This window comes from Daktulosphaira vitifoliae, unplaced genomic scaffold (genome assembly GCF_025091365.1).
Source record: "Daktulosphaira vitifoliae isolate Bord-2020 unplaced genomic scaffold, ASM2509136v1 Scaffold_1, whole genome shotgun sequence".
Lineage (NCBI taxonomy): Eukaryota > Metazoa > Arthropoda > Insecta > Hemiptera > Phylloxeridae > Daktulosphaira > Daktulosphaira vitifoliae.
Genome location: NW_026099572.1, coordinates 61126726 through 61145239, shown reverse-complemented (window position 1 = coordinate 61145239; position 18514 = coordinate 61126726). Strand labels below are relative to the sequence as shown.

Here is an 18514-nt window from a genome sequence, read left to right as displayed (position 1 = left end):
ATTTCTGGACAATTATTTACTTTGTATTATTATTTAGGAATATTCGAAAATTAAGCAAAAAAAATGTATTTATTATTAAAGCCGTGCCGGGACAAAATCACAAGAAGACATAAAAAAGTCAAAAATAAGTGCCTAACGAAAGTTGATATATTTTTTTTTTGTCTTATTCTCTTATTCAACAAATAGTGAGCTCTATAGTGGCCAAAAATATTTCTATGGCCTTATATATTATACAACATAAACACAATTAACCATCATTATTTTTATTTAATTCAACCATTAAATTTTTTTTTTCAAATTATTATTGATTTTGATTTTTAAAGTGTTAACAATAACCCACGTGTAATTTTGATCAAATATAACATGTTATTTAACCTATTTTTCGGTCATAATAAGAAAAATGTACCATAGCTTTTTTGCCCACCTGAAAGTTTGAAATTGACATTATTAAATATGAAATTTTTTGAGGATTTACAAATTTGTATTGTTTCAATTAATATTTAGCCAAGAACGTTTATAAATACTATTAACAATATATTTATGAAAAAAGGTGAACATTTCATTAGAATAATTATATTTTGCATTTATATCGTGATAAATTATTAAAAAAAAAAACATATTAATAATTTCTATAAAACTTTTGGCATTTAAAAATATGGTTAAGTTGAAATATTCAGATATTAATTAAATTTTTAATTATTCAAAAAGAACCCAAAAATATAGGTTAAAATAAAACCCAACATCATATTAAAGGACAAAATGATAACAAAATTATATTACATTAATAAATATATTTATTATGACCATTAGAAAATGCTAATATTTATTTAAATTTAATCATATTTATATTTGATTATTAGGTTATGATGTAGACAAGATTTTTGCTTGAGGTGGCTAAAGGCCTCTTTTTATTTTTGCTAATCACATACTCTTACTGACGCTTAAGTTATATATTATTAATAGTAATAATTGGCAAATGAAGAGGGTATAGTCTCTTTAGTCCCTTTTTGTTACATCACTATTTTTAAGTTGTATAGGAATAATTAATAAATATATTTAAATTAAAAAAATTATGATCAATAATAATTTTAATATTACATAATAATTAAAATTTATTATGTGCAGTATATCAATTTGAATGATTGAAAAGTCTGTTGTGGAATCATTAGTTTGTTTTATAAAAGTAAATGATTATCAAGTCAATTATTTATTCTAAAATTTGTATAAATTGTTAATTTAATAAAAAGAAAAATCTTAAAAAATAAAATGAAATGAATATATCATATATATATATATATATATATTCAGACTATGATTATCAAATGATCCTAGTTTGAAAGTTAACTTAACATTTATTTTTTGATACATGAATAAAATTTTTATTTATATTTATATTTTACAAAATACTAAAATATAAACAGAATAGTTCGAATGGCTATTTATATTCTTTGTTATGCTTCTTTTTCTCTCTTAATTTTTATGTAATTGTTTAATGAAAAATCATCAAACATTATTCATTTTAGTAGACAATATTGCACGATTAATAAAATAATATAACTATCCCATTTTTACAGATTACAATTATAAAATAAATTTATAGCTATAAATTACAGTGATATATTAATAATTGATTTGATTTTGAAGAATTTATAATATTTTGTTCAATAATAATTTTTATTATACAGAGTGATTCGTTCATAATGAACCACTTCATTAATCAAAACATAAAAATAATATTGATAATATTTTTTTTTGGTCTCTTTTATGTATATGTTTTTTTAATTTATCCATAAAGTAGTTTTTATGAATCTTTATATGGTATATGGGATGAACATAAAACCAAAAAAAAGAATACTCAATATGATTTGTATTTTTTGATTAATGAAGTGATAAATGATAAACGAATCACTTAATATATAAAACTATTAATCTTTTTAAAAAAATATGATATATCTTTCTAAAATATAATGATTTTTTCATAAAAATGTACAAATTAAAATTTGATTAATTTTTTTAAATAATTGTAACTATCTAATTTATTGTAAGACAATGTTATTTGTATGGATGAATTTAAGGGGTAATTTCGAAAGTTAAATGGAAACCTATTATAATTTTTTTACTATTATATGAAAAATGGTCTAAAAATAAATTAACTGGGTCGATAACCAGTTTTGGTTTATTTCTTTTTTAGTTAATATAATTTTTGTTATAAGTGAGATGGGTACGCAACATTGAAATATTCTTATCGGGGCGTGTTGGTTAAAAGTAAAGCGTCGCTAAACACTACCTGACACCTCACTATTTCTAAATCTTTAAATGATAATATCTTAAAAAGTAATATCTCAAAACTTGTTATCGATTAGTCAATATTTTATTTTGACTATTCTTCATTTAATAGTAAAAAAAAAAAGTAATGGGTTCTTATTTAACTTTTCAAAGTTGGCTCTAAAATCTATCCTTAAAAATAATTTTTCTCTACAATACACTTAATATTTACCATGGTTTATAAAAATAAATAAAATTTTATTTTTACATTAGTAAAATTGTATTATATTTACATGAAAATCATTATTTAATAAAAAAATAATATGTGTCAGTTAAAATGATACAGTGTATTATTTTAAAAGCATAATTATATTGAAATGTTTAAATGTATATCTACTTAGGAAAAACGAGATATCATTTTAAAAGGGATCACATTTAAATTTTTTTTCAATAACATGTTCTAAAAATGTTGTTCAAATTTTCTATTACAATATTCTTTTTTGTGATATTATGATTTACAAATAAATCATAACAATTTAATGATAAAACTTTTATAGCTCTAACATTTACTAACAGGGCAACTGATACATGAATATCATCAGATTTTTCAATGTCAATTACTGGAAAACTATCAGTAACGCTGTGTTAATCAAAAATTAAAAAATCTGTATTTTAGGGATCCTCACTTTAATAATTTTCTGCTAGTGCGATCATTACTTTCGTTTTTTAGAAATTTTTAAACAAGTTATCTTTTTTCTGAGTTAAGAAATGACATTTAAACTTTTCAAAAAATAATCAAGAAATATTTTATAAATTTTGCTTAGTATTGATAATTATGAATTTGCAATACAACAGTTTACATTTGTTTTTGCTAGAACAGCACTATTTTCACCTAAATTACGTGGCTAATACATATTATGTGATAAAATTGAAAAAACGTGCCAAATCTAAAACACAAAAATATTTATTTTTAATTTTAAAATAACTACTGTTGTAAACTTTGTAAGATGGTAGTATAATTTAAGTTAGATTGTCTCAGTGCTGCTCGTATTTTAAAGTCTCGCGTTTAGTTTTTTCATATTAAATTTTTTGTTTTGAAATCTGTTTATTAACAAAAACAATTTATTTTATCTTAAGTCTCGTAAAACATATAACTTGCTATGATCTTATTGGATTCAATTACCAGATATCTTTAAAAATTCTTGTATTATCTCTATTCATTTTTTTAAAAAGTAATCGTTGAGTTAAAATTTGTTAACAACACTGAACCTTAAAAATAAGTGTTAGTATGTTTTTATGTAAATTTTAAATACTTTAAATTGAAATGATTTTTTCTGTTGACCGCTTGTATTTGTTAAATTATTTATGCATAACCGAAGGGTTGATATAATTATAACAAAATGATAAATGTGTGTAATTTGTCTAGAATTATTAAAATTTTTTTTTTTAATTTTCAAGTGTGTTGTACGTACAATAATATAATAAGTGTGTTGTTATAATATTTTTAATATGTAATATTATACCTCCTTTGAAAATTAAAAAATATTTTTAAATAACCTCATTAGCAATACTCTTCATCAGTGACTTTCATATGAGAGTCAATTTTTAGCTGGACTGTGAAAATAATTAAAATTTTTAAAGGATTCATTTGTGTTTTAAGCCATCAGGCCTTCCTAATGTTGCCAATGAATAAAGTTTTAGATTTATGAGTTTAAGATCGGGATTCCTCGTATCTGTTTGCTGATTAACATTTTACTTTTAAATTCGTCATTTATTATATGTAAAAAAAAAAATTATGAAGGAAATATAGTGAAAATAAATTTTCTTTTATAATAATATCGACGAGACTTTTTACATAGAAATGTTTTGATAAATGTCTAGTTATTTTTTTCAATGAATTAAAATGAACGAAACAGTGGTTGACCCTGAACTAGGGTAAAAGGTCAAAAGCATTATTGGAAATACCATAGGTTGAAGCTGCTTGAAATCATTGAATTTTTTTAAAAGAAAATTGCCATTGAACTAAATTGATTTTTTAGCACTGGCCATCATGTAACTGGTTGGTCATTGACACGGGACGGATTACTGGACAAACAATCGATGATATGATTCCGAGAAGAGGCATCCCGAAGCACACGAGTAGCGATGGTCCGGCAAAAGAGAATTGCCCTCAACTTTTTATCGATTCCGCTGTATTAAACTGAGCTGCGTTTGCGCGAGCCTGTCGCACGTCATAGCACCCGCCAACGCCTCGGTGCCACATACACACAGCCGCGCACCCAAGTGCCGTGTAACAATGTACCTATATCACGCAGTGACAGATGCGCGCCGTTTACCGACGGTTAGTTGTTGTCGTGCCATGTCGTTGTTATTATTGTTGTTGTACAAGTCGCGTCGGTCGCCGACGCGACGCTACGCTAAGGATGCCGCGTTGTTTACCGTTTGTCTGATGTTCACTTTTCTCCAATGCCAGACAACGAATGCGGCCATTCCGTTGGACGGTAAGTGCATACACATATGGTCAATATGGTCTAGCGTAGCCGGTTCACCACTTGTTGTGTTACGCGTGTCCCCGCGAATGGACGGGGCCACCTGTTTGAAATTTGGGGATGAATTTCTAACGTTATTCGTACTTTCTTTTGGAAATTATTAAAAAATATATCTATTGCACTTCGAATGACGTTGACATATGTTTAAGAAATTTTATTATCACTGTAATCGACGTAAAGCACATTTTATTCAATATGGTAACTTTAATATATGATTTAATTGAATTAATATTCAATTATTTAAGTCGCCGTAAATTATTAAGAAAATGCAATTTTCACGGCAATCACTTTTGTTTCGGTTTGTTCAGTTTTATAATGATATCATTATTTCTGAGACATCTATCAAGAAAAGTTTTAAAGCTGTCGGTGTACGGCCATACGGTTTTATGAACGAAAAAACTCCCGCTAAAAAGTATCGTTGAGAAATACGAATATTTAAGTAGCTGATTTAGAAAGGGATAAAAATGTTCTAACTTAATAGCCTCCGCAGGGTTAATAGTTAACGATTTTGGAAGTTTTTGTTTATTTATATCCTGAAATTAGTTATAATCTATAGATATAATTGTTTTACATAAATTTTACTATTTATATTGCTTGGATTTCGAATAATTTACTTGAAAATTTATTTTGGTATATTATAAAGTCACCGATTGAATAAAATAAAATTGTTCAAGTCTAATTTAACAACAAACTGCTATTAGTAATAAAAATCGACAAATGAACAATTAGATTTAATATGGTTACGGCTTAAAAGTAAAAAAAAATTAAAAATTGAATTACAATGGAAGAACTAAGATAACACAAGACTCGTGAATTATTTATCAGTATAATAGAAATATTAATATGAACTTTACAGCTGACATTATGTTAATTTCAATATAGTCACTGAAATTGTCAACTTTTTCGAAAGAGGATACCTAGTCTCTCCGTTCTAGCTATTATTATTTCGTTTTAATATAGAAAAATATTTTTTTATATAGTTAAATTTCAATAGAACATTCTTATTAATTAACGTACTAAGTTTCATAACTTATAAAAAGTACAAATTAGCTAACACAATTTAATTTAATTAAAGCTTTTAGAATAATGTTTTAAAAATTAAATCATAATTTGTGGCATTTTAATTTTTTAAAATATCGAATTGACTAAATCTTTAAGATTTGTTTATGTGTCCTTAAAATTTTCATCAAGCCAATTGTGACAAAGTTATTTTGTTTCTACAACTTTCGCCTTAACTTGACATTCAATTAAAAATATCTCATGTTACGATACAAGGTTAATAGCAAAATAATCGAATTATTAAAACCATGAATGACTCTAAATATATTTTTATTTATGTATGATTTTAAATTTATTTAATCTTTGTTTATTTATTTGTTTACTTAAAAACCTCAATAAGAGCTATTTCTTGTGTCTTGAGGACGGGGAAATTTACTTAGCACCGAGGCACAACGCGTTATCGACTGAACTAGGTGGACCGACTACCTTATTCAAGAACATGTACTATGTAAATTTATATTTGTATTTAAAGACTTATTGCTGGGAAATATACATTTTAGTAACTACTTATTTGGTTTTTTTTATAACATCATTTACTTTGCTATTTTGTGAAGGTTATCTTTGTTGCAAAAACACATCTACACAATGAGCAACTTAATGGTAGTAGGTGTGAAACGTCTTTTAAAAACTTTTAAATTTTGTTTTTCAATCATTTTTTTTTAGTCAGTAGGTAAAAGGGTATTAGAAAGGAAGTAAATCTTTTTAAACTGAAATCTTAAAACTGGCATTTCTACTCACAATATTTTTCATATGAAGGTATAATTTTGTTAAACTTAATTGTCTCTAAAGAGAAGTGAATTTAATTTTAATTTAAAACTGCGAAACAATTACGTTGAGTATCATGAGTCATGTTTATTGTTTTCGGAGCATATATTTTGAACGATTATTCACAAAAAAAGCAATTTTTTCATTTATTAGAAATAATCAATAAATTTCAAGTTCAATTTATGATTTAACACAGAAAAACATGTCTACAAGAATATAAATTAAAACTTGAAAAATATGTTGTTATTCTACTCATTCGATTAATGTAGTTTGTATTGTTTTGTTATAAAAAAAGACATAATATAATAAATTAATTGAGATAAAATGAGCTACTAACTATAGCTCATTCAATATCATCAAAAATATAGGAAAATATATAATTTATTCTTTACAGAAGTTTTTAGTATACTAAAAATTTCAATAAACAAGAAAAAAAAACTCTTCTCCTCTCTTTTCCTCTTAAAATGTATCAATTTTCGTTTTTTAAGTGGTAACATAGATGTTAAATGACTTAAAAATAAGAAAATGAATGATCGATTACAACTTTTGAAACATTATTTTTAAAGATATAAGTATTTTTACATCGTGGTAGGGAAGGAAGACAGTTCAGAAATATTCAGAGATGAAAGTATCGTCTTCATCCTGTATTTCAGAGTGTTAGCTTTAACTATAATTTCCGAAGTATTGGTTTAAAAGTTGTTATTCACCAGCCATTTTCTTAGTGAGATCATTTCTTATTTATTGGCTAGTTAAACATATATGTTTCCATTTAAAAAACTCAAGTTGATACAATCTTAAAGGGGAGAACCATTTTTCTTTAAATAACAATTTAATGATGAATCACAATAAAAATGTTTTGTATTGGTATAATTTGAAGTAAATAATTTCATATTGAACATGAAGTACAAGTACAAGATTTAACTGACTATATTATTTTACATAATCTAGAAAAGATAAATATTGACTCATTAAAACAACACAGATCTGTATTATTTTTCTAATTTATATTTTCCCCAACATCAACACCAAAAATTATTCATTTGAGGTCATTTAGTGCATTGTTTTTATTTTTTTTGGTTTAAGTTCTTGTCAAACATGAGAAAACGACAAACAAAGGTTGTCTCACATAATAATGAAATTTTTACCAACTCTGCAAATATCAAATTTAAAGTCTTATGAATTATGTGAGATTTTCTTTTTTCTTTTTTTTTTTTAATAAAATAACCTAATATTTATATCAATAATGCATGTTCGATTCTGTAAGGCTAATACCAATAATTAATATATTAAGTACATATAATTGCTAATGTTGTTTTAAATATGCCATTCATTACATCAATTCAATAGCAAAAATTTTTAATTTCCTTTATATGTGTTTTATTGAATAGTATTTAAAGTTTATTGAATTCAACTGTAAAAAATTAATTAAATATTTTTTAAAAACACTATCTTAAATAAAAACAGTAAATTATCATCTAGAAAATAACAGTATAAATTGCCTGGTATATTATTTATCGAGTAAGGAAATATAACTTTGTATTGTTCTATTAAGCTGCAATTTAAATAAAATTCTCGTTGCTAATATTTTTAAGAAACTGACCACAACAACAGGTCATAATAGTTTTTACTTTTACATATATACTACTTCATTGTATCCATATTTATTAGGACATGTACTATTATCTACTAATTCTCATTTACAGATTTAAAAGATTATTAATTCACTTAAGCATTTCTAAATAATAATATCATACAATTGTAAGTTCAACACAATAAAGCGTGTTTTATATGAAAAATTATTATCCTAATTTTGAACATTTAAGGGTTGCTTTGAGAATTACTGAGAGTCTGTAGTAATATGGAAAATCAATATAACCGACCTTGAAATTCATCGGTGAAATACGCAGAGATAGAAATTCTTGAAGAAATATTTCATAAATGAACAAACAACTATTGAACTTTTTAGACTTTCAAATAATATTTATTTTTTCTCTCCGTGGTAGCTTTCATTAGATTACCTTTTTATTCTACCACTTAATCATTATTTAACTTGGGAATTGTGCGAAAAATAAATAAACTTAAATTTATACATAGTTCAATTTATTCTTGTTCAAATTCAATGACTAATACCAACCTTCAATTTTGTGTGATTTATCGTTAAAATTGCAACAATTGTTTGATTTATTTGTCTTTGTTAAATTAATAAAAAAAAAATCTATCGTAAACAAACTCTAATTAATAAATATTCTAATCGTTTAGAATTTTTAAAAAATTCATTAACCCGAGTATTAAAATTAATAAAAATCTAACATTAGGTAGTTTAAAAATTGTTTATCATTCAAAAGATGTTTTGGTAAATAATAAATTGTGGCAGTAGGGAACACTTTAATAATATAATAATGAGCGCGTAGTAAAAGCGAATACATTCATGTACACAATACTAAAACACGTCATTCGCATTGTAAAAATAAAGACAATATACTTATCAGTTGAAAAACAAAGTTTAGTTCATTTTTCGGGTGCAAATAATATGCTATAAAAACACTGGGGAGTAAAATTTACCAAACACATAATTGATAGTTCAAAAATAAAAAAACACTAGTGTTTTTAGTGCCCAATGACGGACAATTTACATCGATAATTTTTTTTCATATTCGGTACTGCGTTACTATTTATAATTATACGTCATTGTTAAATTATTAACTAATTGCCAGTTGTACTCGTACAAATATTAGATAATTATCCAATGGAATTATGCAGTTCGTCAAAAATTAATATCACACTTGAAATTAATAAACGTTTAATTAACGGTAGGTGTATGAGGGTAATGTAATTTTGCTAGGGGAATCGTAGTGGTATTTGTAGTCAGACACACATAAAACAATAGTTGAGCATCCGTCTTTTTATGTTAATGTAAATTAAAAACGACAGGTGCGTTTATTTTGAAATAGTAACAAATCCTTATTAAATTTAGGGAAATATAAATATCCTTCGTAAAATTTTTATTGATCATCTTTAAAAAAGCTTTAATTTTAACTAATATTGGAATATAAAGCAAAATTAAAAAAAAAAAAATCAAAACAATGTTTTTAAGTTATACAATACTTAATATCTTGTTAATTTGTTTATTTAGCGTTTCTTTCCGTATTCATCATTACGCAAGGTACCTAGTAATGTTAAAGTATTTATTTAGAAAATAATACGTTAAATTTGAATAATGTCATGTTATGATTAATACGAAAACGAATACAGTTTTATTGTCATCCAGATTTACTAAGTATTGACAAAAATATTTAAACGTAAAAGCTTACTTTATAGTTTATCAACGTTTGTCCTAAATAATATTTTAAATTTTAAACACAACTATCTTTATAAATGTAACCATAGCTAGGGACTCAATGTTTATTAAATTGAAAATCTATAAAAGGTAACATATAAAAATCGAACAATTATTTTATAATTTATGTGATAATCAATATGTAGACCATGCTAAGATACCTCGAGTGTAGTATTATCAGAATAAATATGTAAACAAATTTCTTAATAAATTATTATTTTTGTTATTGTCTTTGTTCAGCTAGGTAATCGCGTTTAGCGTTTGCAAAATGTGCTTACAGCTCGTTTTTCGCGTGTAAGCATAAAAAGTTCGAGTTGGGTAATGGTGTAAAACGCATTAATTTACATGGTATCGGGTTTTAAAGACATGCGAATTATAAATCGTCATTAAATCGTCATTAAATCGCACATACACGCAGATATACTTGTCTATTGAGGTTTATCTACAGAATAACAGCTGAATACATAATGTTGTACAAACCAAACCAATATCGCCGAATAATCATTGCAAAAACGTTAAAACATCGTCAGTCCTCAAAAAAATGTATATAGTTAAATTTAATAAGTTTTTATCAACTGAGATAACAGGGTCATCCGCGTATGTCCAACATATGTTGGTCACTAGACTAGGTGTATAATATGTAGCTAGACGATTTATACAAATGAGACGGTAAAGTGGGGCTCTATCTATTCTAGAGTATCCGGTCGGTTGTGATATAATTAAAATGCAGTCCTTGGTTATGGATAATAAAAAACATTTTTAAGAAAAATCTGATTTTATTTCACAGAGGAAAAATCAAAAGAATATATAATCAGCCAATTGGCCGACATAATTGAAGACCAACGTAATAGAATACTGGAAGACCAAAATCGACATAATTATCCGCAAGTTGATGAAAATCGAAATATCCCCAGAATAAGAGTGACCGATAAAGAACCGGAGTTCACGTATGACTCGGGCGCTTTGGTCGAGCCTGAAGTGAATACAGGCGACAAAGAAGTGCCGTTTGCCGTTATGCCCTATAACCCGCGTTATTATAAACCAGGTATTCAAATATATTTTACTTATATTTATATTGGTCAAATGCCCGTATCATAATTCACAAAAAGTTATGGCACTTATGTCAACTGTTTTATGATGAATGAACTGCTATTATAAATTATAGTGGTGTGGTTAGGTTAAATATAAATTAATTAAAAAAATATCAATGATATATTCTCATCAAACGTTAATTTATTTTATTTAAAAACATTCAATACGTAAGTATTATTATAGCTAATCAGTTATGTCCTGGAACTTAACTTAAAACTAAAACTTGCGTTACCACAAAATAAAATGTAATATCCAATTGAACTAATACTAACTACAACAGACAGAGAAGACTATTGAAAAAGGAAACTATTGTAATCATATACAATATGAAATATATAATCGAGTGGCTAGATTTCTCTTAAAATAATAATTATGTTAAGACTATTTTTGATATTTTTAGTGTCAAATACTTCTTGATTTATCCGTTAATAATTGCTTTTTCAATTCATCCATAATACCTTAAAAAGGGTTCAACTTTAATTTTTGCAATGGTGACAATTATTTTTAACTAGTTTAAAAAATTTTAAATGATCTATTTTAGAATATGACTGGTCAATAACCACTTTTCGAACAGTACTTTGAAATATTCTGATACCTAGGCAAGAGATGAGATGCGTCCGACAAATGTCTAGTGATAAATATTGTCATACTCGCGCCTTACCTCCGGTCTGCAGGATGATTATTCAATTACGCTTCAAGAGATATCTTTAAAAATATTAGAGCTAATCACTATTCTATTTTTTTAACAATAATGGTTTTTTGTTGAGCTGCTTTACATGAAAAAATAATTTTCTGCTACCATCCTTTATACTCTAAGCTCATTTCAATTTTAGATTTTCAAAGGAAATCCCAATTTTTTTATATCATCAGATTTATTCAATTGAAAAAAAAATGTTCGGTTTTTATAATATTTGATTTTCAATGAGATTTAGTTGATTAAATTTAGGGACGATCATGAAAAAAGTGCAATTATTTAAAAAACGAAATCTTAAGTTTGTCGTATATAGATAAGGTTTAAAATTTAATAGGATGTACAGTTTTTCATATTTCTATGAATCGATAGCGATTATTGATATATACAATGATAATGTTGCCGTCTTAAAGAAATAGGTCCACAATTTTTCTGATCGTTCCGAAACTTTGAACATGTTTAATTCGTTGAAAATCTTATAATATCAAACATATTTTTTTGCATTTGAATAAACCAGATGATATGAAAACAATTGGGGTTGCCATTTGAAAATCTAAAGTTGATATAAGTTTAAGGGTATAAGCTATGTAGCAGAAAATTAATTTTTCGCGTAAACAAATTCAACAAAAAACCATTATTGTTAAAAAATTAAAAAAATGATTAGCTCTAATATTTTTGAAGATATTCCACGAGGCGTAGTAAGGTATCACACTGTATATTTTTAAATGGTAATAACATCCGAATAATTTGTCAAAAGTTATAATCGATCAGTGATATTCTAAATTAGATCATTTACAATTTTATAGGCTAGTTAAAAATAAATGTCACCACTGCAAAAACTAAAGTTGAACCCTTATAAGGTATAATGGATGAATTGAAAAAGCAATTATTAACGGATAAATCAAGAAGTATTTGACATTAAAAAATGTCAAAAATAATTTTCTTAACAAAATTTTTATTTTAATGTAAAGCGAGTAGCTATAGTTAAAAGTCACCAAGGCAATGCGACTTAATATTTTAACTATTATAATTTATATATTCAATTAATAACAAACAATTATGTTTACTTAAACAAAAATGAATTTATGATAATCCGATTATTCAATAAGAAAACCAATAGAATGGATGAGAGTAATTAGTTTCATTATTATATCACTAGAATTTGTATTGTGGACACTAAAATAATTAATAGGGTTTATATTAAGGAATGGTAAATAATTGAATAAAATAGATCTATTATATTCTAAATCTAAGAAATGTAGTAGTAAACGAGAAAAGTTGCAAATACTTTAAGTTATTTGCAAGATAATGATAAATTCATCATTATGTTTAGGTTAGAAAGGAGAGTGATTGAGAGACATATTGTAGTTATGAAAAGATAAACGATTATGATCACGTTTGAGACGGGAAAAGTAGATTATATAAAGATAATTGAAGATAGTTGAAGATTGTAAAACCAAGGATTCTTAGCTATGATTGGTGAAATTTATTTATGTCAAGTTGAAACAAAAGATTACGAAGAAGACTTCTTATCTTGTCATACAATATTAATAATAATAGCGAAGAGAAGGGAGATAATCAGATGAGGAAATTTTGATGGATGGAGGACGGATCATAAGATTATACAACTGAATTTTAATCGTGCTAGTTGAATTTTATTTTTATCATATAATTTAATAAAATAAATTATTTAAAAAATTGATTGGTTATACATATTTTATTTTAACAAGTAAAAAATAATATTTCTATATAATTATTACTATTTATTTATTTTATAAATATAAGTATAGGAATAATATCTTCTTAGTGATAATATCTACAATGAAGTCTAATTATACGTAAGCCATAGAAAACTGATAAAATAATAAGATTTATATTAGAAAATTTAATGATCGAAATTAACGTTTGTGATATTAACATATTGTGATTTACCATCAGAAGTAATAAAAATAAAAATAAAATGGATATTGCTACATTATAATTTTAAGTAAAATTTACAAATGCCTGTAGTATTTTAACATTGAAAATGGTTATTTCTAGTTTTGACACCAGGCCACCATCAGGTTACATTTAAAAGTCACTAAAAATAAATAAGTTTAAAACGAATAAATATTTATTAAATAGGTATTTTTTCTTAATTCTTTGAAAAATAAAAAAAGTTTAAAAAAAATCATAGTTTAATTTGATGAACCTCATTAGTTTTAAAATTTTTGGAACAATAACAAAATAATATTCTTTAATAGTTTTGATATTTTATTTTTTTGAATTAAGTTTAACTCAAATAGAATATATATATATATATAACAAGCAGTATTTAATTGTTTACCGCCCCTGAAAACTGTGTTCAAATATTTTTTTAGGAAATTAACCAGAAAAAAGGACTTGGACGCCATTCCTAGCATGTGCCATTTTATAAAATAATATAAGAATTAGTTTTAATGACCGATAATTATTTTCTTTATTTAATTTCAATTTGTTTTATGCAGAATATTACAATCGTTTGGCTGTACTTTCGCCAAATGATAAGTACTATGAAAACGCTGGTAAAATTCATTCAGTCCACACATCAAAAAGCAAAGAAGTTCATGATTTTATAGCTGAAACTGAAGAATACAAGTCAAAATATACAACAGAAAATACAAGTAGTGTTCAAACAACGTTGGATATCACACATTCAGCTTTATCTTATACGCCATTTATTACATCTATTTATTCAAAATTTAGTCAAAACGATTATTATTTCTTTGGTATGTGTATGCACGTTTATAAGTGAAAAGCATGTCTAAAAATATGTTTAACATATTTTTTAAACTATGAAAGATTTATTAATATTTGAAAAATGACTGTAGATAGGCAAGTATAGTCTTAAGTAATCTAAGTTAAAACTAAACACGGTACTTAAATTATAATAATATAACTAAGGGGATGCAGTGGCGTTTTTGCGAAAAACAGTTTCTATTTTTATTTTAGGATTTAAAGTGTTTTATGAATGTACCCCTTCAATACAAATAGTACATAAATATTATTTTTCTAATATTATTATTGATCATTGTTAATAATCGTTATCGCGGCATCTTCTCAATACCCGGCCAGATGGCGGACCGCTTTTCGGTCGAAGGTCCACAGCGGTCCAGTCTATATAAAAAATTATACATTCGTTTTAATAAGAAAATCTGAATAACACATCTAAAGTTCTAAAATAAAACAAAAATACATTCTTATTCAAAATCCACAAAAAAATATAAATATTTTGCAGAGTAAATCAATACTTCATAACTAAAATATATTTCAAGACCGTAATTTTTTTTTTCTTCATAATTTATTTATTCTACATGAATCGGTTTAACGTATTTGAATTAGATTGTACTCTGAACTGAAATTTAAAAAATAAATTAAATAATGATGCCAGCATGTTTTGTAAATCTCGGTGTTACTAATTTTTTTCATTATTAATCGTTGATAATAAAGTATTATGTTCGATAAAAATATACGAAAAAAAAAAATCAGTTCTTATTGACCTCTAAGCTTTTATTAAAAGGAATGGTCTAAAGAACTTAGGTTTTGCCCATATAGACACACCTATTACTTAATAAAGTTATTTTTTCTCTAATTTATTTAATATTTAACAAGTAGTGAAAAAATTGTTTTATTTCTAATAATTTATTTATTTTGTTTAATGTCCTAAAAAAATCAAAAATAATCTGTATAAAATAAAATAGTAAATTGACTTTTATGATATAATTTTTACACTATTTAAGATTGTTAATAATGAAAAATATGCTGGGTTCAAAACATTAGGTACTTAATCATAATATTTAGAGTACAATCTGTTATGTAAGCTCTGAGGAAATGGTAGTTAGATTTTCATTTATTGGATATTGAAGCTTTTATTAGAAAGAATCAATAAATTAATTTTAAGATTAATCTACATAATAAACCATATTTATATTATTCTATGACATAATGCTTTAGGAATAATAGAATTTTCTCTTATTAGATTAACACATTAAAAGCTTTTACTGTAAAATAGTAATAGAAAGTTAAAACATTTTACACGATAATGGAAACCACGTAGAGAGTAAATCCTTTTATATCCACAGGCATCCTTTTAAAAACTAATGGAATCATTTTTCATTATATAGAATTTTTTTATCATTATATTTAGTTTGCAACATATTTAAATATTTATAATAACTAGGCCATTACAAATGAAATTTAAATTATTTTATCTAGATTAATGTATTATATATTATCAAAAGAATTGATGCATTTTTTATTAAGTTAAAAGCGGGAGTGCTATCATGTCATGTTAAACAATTTGTGATTAATTAATTTTTTAGAAACAATAGTTACAAGAATTATTTACTGAACTATTTAGTTTTTAATATACTAATGAATTTTTGTGCAATTATGATAGCTAATATTGAACAAAAAATAAAATAAAATAATAAATATTAATTTTACGGTACATGGATGTTAATTGAATAAATTATTAGAAAATATAACTTGTTATTTAAACGCTTTTCAACTAACACGGTAAAAAGTGTTAACGGTGCAGTTATTTAAGTGAACTCTTAAATCCTCTATAGATTAATCCTATAGTTATTCTCACAAAGAGCAAAATATTATCATTAAATTACTTTTCTTAATAAAAAAAAATCTATATTAGAAATAATATATATTTTATCTGAAATTTATGTTTTTTGTATATTTAGCAAAAGCTGCTGGAGTTGGTTTAGCTGTTTTGGTAGTTATGGTCATGTCATTAATTGCCTGCTACAAGTAATTTATTTAAAATATAATAGTTTTTTATTGTATTATTTGTATACAATTTTGTTGGATAGGATGCAAAAAAATAAAAAATTGGCTGCGGATATAGATTATCCAGCGTACGGTATTACAGGGCCCAATAAAGACTTTTCTCCTACGGGCGATCGTCGGTTAGCACAGTCTGCCCAAATGTATCATTATCAACACCAAAAACAACAGATTATAGCAATGGAATCGTAAGTACACAAATTGCCCTATTTGTAATTCTTAACTGTATTAGGTGACAAATGTTTAAAATTGACATAAATAGAATAATTCTTAGATTGAATTTTTTTTATATTAAATTCAAAAAATCAGGTATTTTTTTTGGTTAACTCAGACAGCTTAAATTGTATTTAATTGTATTGACTTATATTAAGTTAACTTATCTTTCAGTATAAATATGATGTTTTTCGAATTAATCATTAAAGTTTTTTTTCTTTTCATTTATCTATTTATTCCTACATGGTATTATAAATTTATTTTAGTAATGATGCTCGTGTCTAATATTTATCCTTTAGAATTTAACAAATCATTATGAATGATAACTTATTAAAAACTTTTATTTTGTTTAAACATATTCATTTTAAATAAATTAACTTATAAATTTTTTTATTATTTTGAAATTTGAAATAGAAATTTTCACTTTGTGGAGACATGGTGTATGCTATGCACTTATGGGTATGTCACAATTTAAATAATTTTGCATTTTAAGATAAAAACTTTATAAAAATATAGTTTTATATTTGAAAGCTTGTGACTAGTACCTTAATACTTTTAACTTATTAGGTAAATAAAAAATAAAAAAATATCGTTTTCTAGAATATAATCTTTAACTTAAATTATACAATGAAAAAAGCATTGTTAAAAATAAAACTATTTAATTATATTATAAAATTACTTTTAACTTACTTTGTCAGTAAAAAAAACAAACATTCTTATTCATTTAAACAATATTGTTTAATTTTGTGTAATGATTTTAAGTAAAATGTTATGAATACTTATAAATAATAATTTTTATTTTTAGAAACAATGCTGTAAAAGACGCCCGGAGTGGTTCTATCACAGACCCTGATAGTGATGATGATAACGAGGAAGGCGACTATACGGTTTATGAGTGTCCTGGATTAGCACCTGTAATAAGCATCATAATTTTAGTTAAAAACAATTTTTCTTTCAAAATAAACATTGAATTTTTTTTACACAGGCGGGGGAAATGGAAGTTAAAAATCCACTGTTTCACGATGACAACACACCTGTCTCGTCTACAAATAACAGCAAGGAAGACGTACGAGAAAACGGTGCTGTAACAACAGTTCCGGTCCCTTAATTGTGGTTTGAGAATATAGTTAGCAAGTTTAACGAATCAGATTTCATTTGTATCGAGGGTTAATGTATTATTCCCTTTAGAAAAATAAGTTTTGTTTTTTAGTTTTGTTATTTTTACCAATATTTATAAAATGTATAAAATAAAATGTACCAGAAATAATATATATTTGGCGGCGTGTTAAATAATCGAATAGGGACCACAAGAATGTTAACTTGAATGCATAAAAAATATGCATATTGACTGAGTATATTGCTAAGAGTGTTATGACATTCGAAAAACATTAATATTCTATGCTTTTCCTCATTAACTCATTATTATTTATAAGAACTTTTAGTATTATTATATATAATTACATACTACGGCCTGTTTATAATAAAAACGATCATTTTTTTTATAAAAAAAAAAAACAGTAAATAGACTAATTTGTTGGTTACAGTATTTTTCTTGATATAGATTCATTATTTTATTATTGCACTTATAAAAGAGGTAATAAATAAAAGGCTATAATATGTTAGAGTTACCCTAATTTAATCAAAGTAGGTAATTTAAAAATATTTTTTTCTCAAAAAATTATAAAATGGAGTTTTTTTTAGTTAAGATATAAATATTTTTGGGAT

The 18514-nt window shown here is 25.0% G+C and overlaps 1 protein-coding gene across 2 annotated transcripts; it reads left to right on the top strand.

Moving 5' to 3' along the window:
- Positions 1-4559: 4559 nt before the first annotated feature.
- LOC126910302 (uncharacterized) lies at positions 4560-18062 on the top strand. 2 transcript variants are annotated; one of them, XM_050692751.1, is made up of 8 exons: positions 4560-4766; positions 10763-11020; positions 14245-14505; positions 16474-16540; positions 16603-16764; positions 17204-17248; positions 17595-17703; positions 17775-18062. In XM_050692751.1, exons 1-8 carry the CDS (start codon positions 4562-4564, stop codon positions 17895-17897), a joined length of 1230 nt encoding a protein of 409 aa, XP_050548708.1. In that variant the 5' UTR covers positions 4560-4561; the 3' UTR covers positions 17898-18062. The 2 variants fall into 2 exon arrangements, with proteins under 2 accessions (XP_050548708.1, XP_050548709.1); XM_050692752.1 differs by lacking the exon at positions 17204-17248 and having other exon boundaries at positions 4562-4766.
- Positions 18063-18514: the final 452 nt, after the last annotated feature.

Coding starts and splice junctions, on each gene's coding strand:
- LOC126910302 (XM_050692751.1), top strand. CDS start 4,562: ATGTACCTATATCACGCAGTGACAGATGCGCGCCGTTTACCGACGGTT. Junction 14,506..16,473: donor AAACGATTATTATTTCTTTG/GTATGTGTATGC, acceptor TTGTATATTTAG/CAAAAGCTGCTGGAGTTGGT. Junction 16,541..16,602: donor TCATTAATTGCCTGCTACAA/GTAATTTATTTA, acceptor TTTGTTGGATAG/GATGCAAAAAAATAAAAAAT.